The 7,564-nt window shown below is 43.5% G+C and overlaps 1 protein-coding gene across 1 annotated transcript; it reads right to left on the bottom strand.

Annotated features, from left to right (window-relative positions):
- AGTRAP (angiotensin II receptor-associated protein) lies at positions 1-3,541 on the bottom strand. Its single transcript, XM_010297044.1, has 4 exons — positions 3,513-3,541; positions 3,177-3,288; positions 2,378-2,576; positions 1-165 (listed from the first exon to the last, which is right to left on the bottom strand). Exons 2-4 carry the CDS (start codon positions 3,279-3,281, stop codon positions 59-61), a joined length of 411 nt encoding a protein of 136 aa, XP_010295346.1. The 5' UTR covers positions 3,282-3,288; positions 3,513-3,541; the 3' UTR covers positions 1-58.
- Between the last annotated feature and the right edge of the window lie 4,023 nt (positions 3,542-7,564).

Raw genomic sequence — 7,564 nt, 5'->3', positions numbered from 1 at the left:
AAGAGCGGAAGGCTAGACTGGGCGAGGGATGCGTCCATTCTCTGTTGCAGACGGGGCCTCAGTACGGCTGCTGTGCTGACTTGCTCAAGTCAGGCCACTGTGGAGGGGCATCCTGCTGATCAATTTGCTCATAGGTGCTGCGATCCTGGCCTGAACGGGTGACACCTGAATGGAGATGGAAGAGAACAAGCTTGGGAACAAACCAAAAGCACAAGAACTGAATCCCCTAGGAGAAACCAACAGCTCAGGAGCACACCACATTAGCAGCTCTACCAGCTCCCCAGCACCTGTGTTCTGTGATCCTTACTACACAGGCAGGAGGTAAGAAAACTCATCCTTCCAACAAAGGTAAAATAACAGATGCATTTGAACATGCCTCTTCATTCCCTGAGAACCGCTTGCTTAGTAGCCACATGGCTGCGTGAAAAGCAAGACCTGCAACACTACGTAGCAGCGTAACAGGCTCCTATAATAGAGTACTTCAGCAAGATCAAGTTTATGAGATCTAGCGTAAAAATGAACAGACGAAAACAGAAGCAGGAGGAAGCTTGGCTAGCTGACAGCATAGACTTAAGAGCATGATTCATCCATGAACCACTCTTCCTAACAATGCAGCTGTGCCTCAATTGTGCCACACCATGACACTAAATTTGAATCCAGCAGTGCTCCCAACTGCATTATGAATAATTTGCCTGTGTACAAGACTGGTACAAAAGCATATTACTGTCCAGGGGGTGAGCAGGGAAAGGAGAGGACAGAGAGAGACAAAGAATGTGCATGGCCAGCTTTTTATCCATAGGCCCAGCATCTGCCATGGCTAGGAAGCAGTTTGAATCAAAGGTGGACACCAAACCATATGAGAGATTTGTTCTATGCAGAAAGGATGCTGCCAAGCAACAAAAAGGGATTTTGTGTGGAAAGAAAATGAGACAAAGACCAGGAAAAATGCAACACTTTTAGGCTCAAAAGGAAGATGCCAGACAGCAAGAAAATGAGAGGAAATTTGTCAACCACATTCAACAGAACAGCAGCACACAGTCTGTACTGAAAATCTGGTGAGAAAGACAGTTCAGGAGAGGATATGAAGCCACAAAATGTCTGAATTCCAATCTGTCTGAGAGGAGTCTCTCAGACAGTATCATGCCTGTGTTGGGATAGTGTGGTTGAAAAGAAGGAGTGCTCCCAAATTCCATGCAAAGGGATGAACTCCTCAATGATACCTACACTTCCCATGGAATACAAATATCAAATCTCAGTTACAAGCACAGTGACAAGCTAATAAAAATTAGCACAAACATGGCACACAGCAAGGCACTGCAGTTGACTCTCGGGCCTCCTCACCCAGTTAAGACAGATCTGTCTGTCATTTGCACAATGGAGAAGATATTTAGCTGATGGAGAAGACATCCACATTCCAATAGCAGAGAGATGCAAATTGCACATAGCGCCCCAAAGCCATGGTTTCCTTCCATGGCCTCTGCTTCCACAAGTATCCACCTACCACCAAAGCAGCACAAGTGACAGCTTTCAAACACTGTAATGCAGTTATACCACCCTCTGTCCTGCACAGCCTTCTTAGCAAGGCAAAAAGATAACTGTGCCAGGCTGCTGGGTTTGCCAGGGTGAACTCCCACACAGCAACCAATCCCTGGCAGCTACCCTGGTGTGAACTAGGAAGCAGGCATGCTTGGCAAAGAAGCTAACTGAGACCCCAGAATATCTAGCCACAGCCCCTTCACTCTGGCAAGGCTGCGACATCATCATTAGCAAGTACGACCAGGAGAAAAACGAGTGCCTCCAGGCAAAGTCTCATGAGGTAAACGTCAGTCCCATTTTCCAGGTGAAGAAATGGAGATCCAAAGCAATCAAGGTAACTAGGACCTGTGAGGCCCAGAGAAAGCATGGAGTTAGAAATCCAGCTTCTTTCGCTCTCATGCATAATCCAGCTAGAGTGGATGCTGCCTCTACTTTCCCCCAGAAGGAAGAGAAAGGGCTGTCAAAGACAGAATGATACCCAAAGCCTTCCAACAAGCACACACAAATGCAGGAGGAGGAGGAGAGGAAAAGCAGCTCAGTTACATTGAATAAGGGAGACAGCAGTGGTATCAATACCATTGTGGGCAAAATGGCTGTCAGACGAGGACTCCAGGTCTGCAAGGGAAGAGAGGAAGAATGTAAATTTGAGGCCTAAGACACACCAGAACCACAAAATGGGAGAACAGACATAAGCCAGAGAGAGAGAGCACCGCCCCCCCCAGAAAGGGAGGCAGAATCCAGAAGCACAGAGCTTAGGCTGAAGAGCCCAAAGTGCAAGGCGGTCTCCCTAACACCAGGGCAGGTGGCCCACACTGATGTGGAGGCAGAGGAAGCATCCTACCTATGTTAAAGCTGTACTCTCCTCCACGCTCGCGATACATTCGATACACCAAATAGCAGGACACAGGTTTGAGGAGGAGGCTGAAGATGGCCATGCCTATACTGAAACGCTTCACATCAGTGAGATGGTTGTTTGGAGGGTAGAAGACAGAGACGTGAATGATGTCCGTGAGGACTGTGAGGAGCAGGCCAGTCAGGAACTGGAAACAAAGAATGGGACATGAACTGAGTAGGGGATTAACCACTAGGAGTAACAGTCAGTCACAGCATCTGTTTCCTGTGAGATCTGTGTTCACACAATCATGCCTTCACCCCAGTATCACACATTGCTAACCTCTGACAGTACTCCAGGTAGACAGAGAGTCCTAAATTAATTATCTTGTATTTTGTGCATTTTCTTCATATCTGTCAGATAACTTCTCATGATACGCTCCACGATTGTTTATTTTTGCTTGCCATTCTCTTTAATGTTCAGAGAAGGGTTTTATAAAGCCCCTCCAACTCATGCATATTAAACACTTTGAGTCCTCCTCTGGCATTACTTTTTTTACCTGCTGTTGTGACTTGTAAGAATCAAGTATGCCTCACCTCTGAGAAGCAAAATAAGTGATAGTGAATGCTTCTCACCATAGTTTACAGTGCTTATAGATTTATAGTCTCTTAAAAAAAAAAAAAAAAACCACAACAAACCACCAAACAGGGAATTTGACTTGTTCACTGCTGTATTAGGAACAGCTGAAAATCATCACTGATTCAAAGAAGCTGTCCTCCACCCTGGCCCTGAGCAGCCTCAAACTCACCATCATGATGGCATCAAGGGAATCTCGCTGCACAATGGCCCAGATCCCCACTGCAAGGACACTGAAATTTCCCCAGGCATAGGAGGCTGGAAAGATGTAATTCATGCATCCCCTGCCAAACAAGACAAAAAACCCCAGCCCACATTCAGAATAAGCATGCAACAGTTTGTTTGCATTCATTCTTGTTCCCATACAAACACCTCACTCTTAGATTTAGGATCTTCTTGCACACAGAGAGGCACAAATAGGGAGTGCTGATTCGCCGAGAATGTCCCATTCCTACTTTGAAGGAATACCCTCTTCTCACCCAGGCCAGGCCAGTTACCAATCACTCACCACACTGTGAGCAGCCAGTGTACCAGAATGATGGCCTATGAAAAAAAAAACAGAGAGGAAGACAGGTCAGCAAGTTGTGAGAACTCTGGGAGGATCGTGGAAATGACACCATCTTGTGTCCGAGGGACAGGTGGAAGAGTGCCCTGGATCCACGAACCATTGCAGAAAGCTGGCGTAGCAACTGGGACAGTGAAGACACAAAACCAATTTTCTCTGTGTCTGTTGCTGAGTATTTCCTGTGGTGCTACGCTGTAGTCATTCATTAGTGTTGTCATCTCTGTTGACAGTTGATTCAGGGCCCACTTAAGTCTTTTCTAAATGGGTTACTGATTTGGAACTCCAGAATAGTTTGTACAGAAAGCCAGGCAATCTGATTCACACTATACTAGCACAGTTTATACATGACCAATCTGGCAGCCCATCACCAAGAAGTCAATGGATAGTCATGCCTGTAGCTCCCAGCAATTTCACTCCAGTCCTCTGTAAATCCTCCTTTTACCTCCTACTAGTTTGTTCAGAGCAGTGATTCAACCTCACTGCAATATTAACAACCTGAAGACATCTTCTAGGAACCTGAGAACCCGATCCTGCCATAGTATACAGCTCTCTCCATTCACAGTGAAGCTACCAGGGCCCAAATGCCAAGAGCAGCCTAAGTAGCAATAAGATAATGTTGTCACAGATTCTGTACTTTGCAAATGTCCTTAATGATCTTGATCCTTGTGCTGAAGGGGACAAATCCAAGAAGAAAGCATCTTACTGTTAAAAGTAACACAAGAATTCTCTTCACCAGCACTTGACATTTCTGTAACCAAGGAGACATACTCTACATGTTTATTAAGACAGCAAGCGGTAACAAGAACATACCACTTCCGTCCTTTTCTATACCTATATCCATGTACTCACTCGCTTTTGAGCCTGTTGGCCAATCTCAAAGGGAGATCACTCATACTCACTCTCTAAACATCTGTGAAAACAAGAATATGGAAGACAGGCTCTATTAGCAGCTTCATAAAAGAAAAGCTGAAGCCTGAACATATCGGATCCATGGACAACAGGCACTCTTCCATTTTTTATAGCTGTGAGAAAGGCTCCAGTTGGCATTTATAACGGACTTCGGTATAAAAAAAAACCACCACCAAAAGCCCTCTGAAGCACACTCCCCCAACACACTCCCATTGGGAAATGAGTAAGTAGCAAAAGGCTGAATTATTCAGTGGGCACAGGAAAGCTGTATGCAGATAGGAGCATTAAGACACTAAAAAAAAAAAAATCTACTGACATCCTGCTACATTCACTGACGTAAAATGTCTATCCATGGTCTAACTTAATACAAAACCAGTTGCTCGAGAAGAGACTTAACCAATGAAGATGTGACATGAGTGAAGTCCAGTCAGGAAATCAACAGAAGTGACGCATCTGCTTATGGCTCATACTGCTCTGCCAAGTTACCACAATGTACATGTCTTATGAGAAGACAGAGCTCTTGCTTCACTGCAGTAGCCTAGCACATCTGCAGAGCACTCACCCCGAGTAGCCTAGACTTTGTCATAACTTCAGACACTGCTTAAACAGATTTTTATTAATTTTTTTTAATTGTTCATGAAATCCTACAAAATGCTTCACCACCCCCAGCCCCCACTTTCCCTTCTCCCACATTGTACCATGGAGACCAGGCAGAAACTGCTCATCAGTAAAATACAAGATGTTCTTCGATGAGAACGGAGACATGCAAATAGCATTTACTCAAGAGACTATCGGAACATCAGGGAAATTCTTAATTAGGTAGTATTTAATTGCATGTTACATACCCGCTAGACCCCTCAAGGCTTACCAGTTAACATAATTAGGCAGGGTGGCTTTTTTTTTGAAAGCTGTCTAGATCAATATTGCAGTTATTAAATTATGAAGCATGCTTAGTCATTTGCATGAAGTCAGGTAAACTAGGCTGAAATAAAACCAAGGCATTCTCTCCCTGGTTATTAGTCCAATTTACCTGACAGTTCTTTAGGGCACTATAGAATAAGCTAGTGGTCTCGGTATGCTTTAACATAGAAAATGCAGCGTTAATGACGAACATTCTTTAAAGCTACAGTCACTATGTGAGATTAGGTAATTTGCAGGCACTCTCCTGTTGAGACAGCAGAAGAATTTAAGTTTTTTCCATCTGTTCAAGGACTTGAGTCTGTACCTAAGAAAGGCATACATTTCTTCTTTTGAGAAAATAACTCCTAAGACTTGAACTAGTGCTGAGAGCAGAAAATAAGAAGGGTGGGACCTTTGTCCCCATCCCTTCCGGGCAGAAGGATGACCATGTGATGAAAAGCATCCCACTGGAAATTGGGGACAGCTAAGGGGAATTCCTAGCTCCTCTGCAAATCCCAGCATGTGATGGAACTAGTTGCCAAGCTTAAAAAGAGCCTGGGTGTGCCTGGGTCTCATTAGATGGGAAACTCTTTGGAACAGGATCTCCTTTAAACATGCTTCAGCACAGACCCTAGCACAAGGTTGAATTTAGACTAAGTTAAAAATTACATGGTTCTAAATGACAATTGTTTCCCTGTAGTATCTAACTTTTCTTATTTTACTTACTTTTTTTTTTCTTTTTGAGAGTGATCTCATCCGCTCTGTAACATAGTCATCTGAGGACATACTAACCGAAATATAGATGTGAGTGGCCACCTGTGAGTGACCCACCTGTGAGGATGCTCCTCATTATTGTAACAGAGCGATAATAGTGAGACTGGTTAGGCTATCCAATGGGGTTGTCATGGCTCTATCCTTAGATATTTTAAAAAGTCAGCTGAATTTTGAATTGAGCTATTTGATCTAACTTTGAAGTTAGCTTTGCTATGAGCAGGAGGTTGGACTAGATGACATACAAAAGTCTCTTTTAATCTAACTTATTCTATGATTCTGTGACATAGCATTTAAAAATGCCCAAACACAAAACATATGTTTCCCAGCACATGGATTGTAGGGCATTGTCCAGGCTTGATCTAAGTCAAACTTGGTTTTTCGAGGCTCTGCATAGTGACTGCAATAATCCTGGGTGTCAAGCATTCACTGCAAAAATACGGTTATGCTGCTTCCCACATGCTTTGCTGAGCATTACTATTAGAGCTGAGCCAGTAGATGCTGTTTCATGAGCATGCTCCTCATCCACTCTTAGGGCAAAGCCTGCTACATTAATTTTATAGCTCTGCAAGTAGCTTAAAGAGAGACCTCAAGGCTAAGACATTGCTATGTTTTGGCACAAACAAAGCTCAGTCATGCAGTTTTCTTGGAGCTACTTCTAGCATGAGGCTCATCTTTTTAATCTCACAGAAACTGTAAGCAGATCATGCCAATGAATAGTAGTAGTGTGTGTTATTTCCAGTCCCTTTCTGAATAAGAATCTTTCCCACCTTTAAGATATGTTTCAGGGAAGCAGGCCCTAACTCAGGAACAGTACAGAGATGCAGGTACAATTACTAACTCCCTGTTCCCCAGCTCTTCGGCCCCAGAGCCGTACCAGCAGACCTGACAACAAGGAATTTAATAATGCTGAAAACAAGTTTGCCCAGGACAAGCTCACTCTTATCTAGGAGGAGATTTGGGAACCGTTGTCTGAAACCAGAGAAGAAAGGCAACATTTTAATTTGTGTTGTCATGGTGACTCATTCATTCAGAAAGTCTGTGTTTTTCAGCTCCCCTATCTCCGCCTCTGGTGGTAGAATATATATTTCATGTTGGCAAACTTTTTAATTAAATGTCCTTATTTTTCACTATCATTTTAGCATGGTGGGGGAAAAAAAAAAATCAAACCAAGTTAAAAAACAAAGCAGAAGGCAAGATCTTTTAATCTTCCTAGTGCCCTGGGAATCACACAATAGTCCAAACTTGTCAGAGCAAAGCATCAGCTAGTTTCAAGAGTGTAATATAATCCACATGCCAGGCCTTGAAAAATTAATTTGCTTACTTGCCTTTAACAAGGGAAGTTACTTTTCTTGGTGAACTAGTAAGAAGGGGAAACCTCATTATATGAACACCAGGCTTTTATTTAGCACAGC

Source organism: Phaethon lepturus, unplaced genomic scaffold (genome assembly GCF_000687285.1).
Source record: "Phaethon lepturus isolate BGI_N335 unplaced genomic scaffold, ASM68728v1 scaffold54331, whole genome shotgun sequence".
In the NCBI taxonomy this organism is placed as follows: domain Eukaryota; kingdom Metazoa; phylum Chordata; class Aves; order Phaethontiformes; family Phaethontidae; genus Phaethon; species Phaethon lepturus.
Note: the sequence above shows the minus strand (reverse complement) of the source record. Positions and strands in the feature narration are given on the sequence as shown.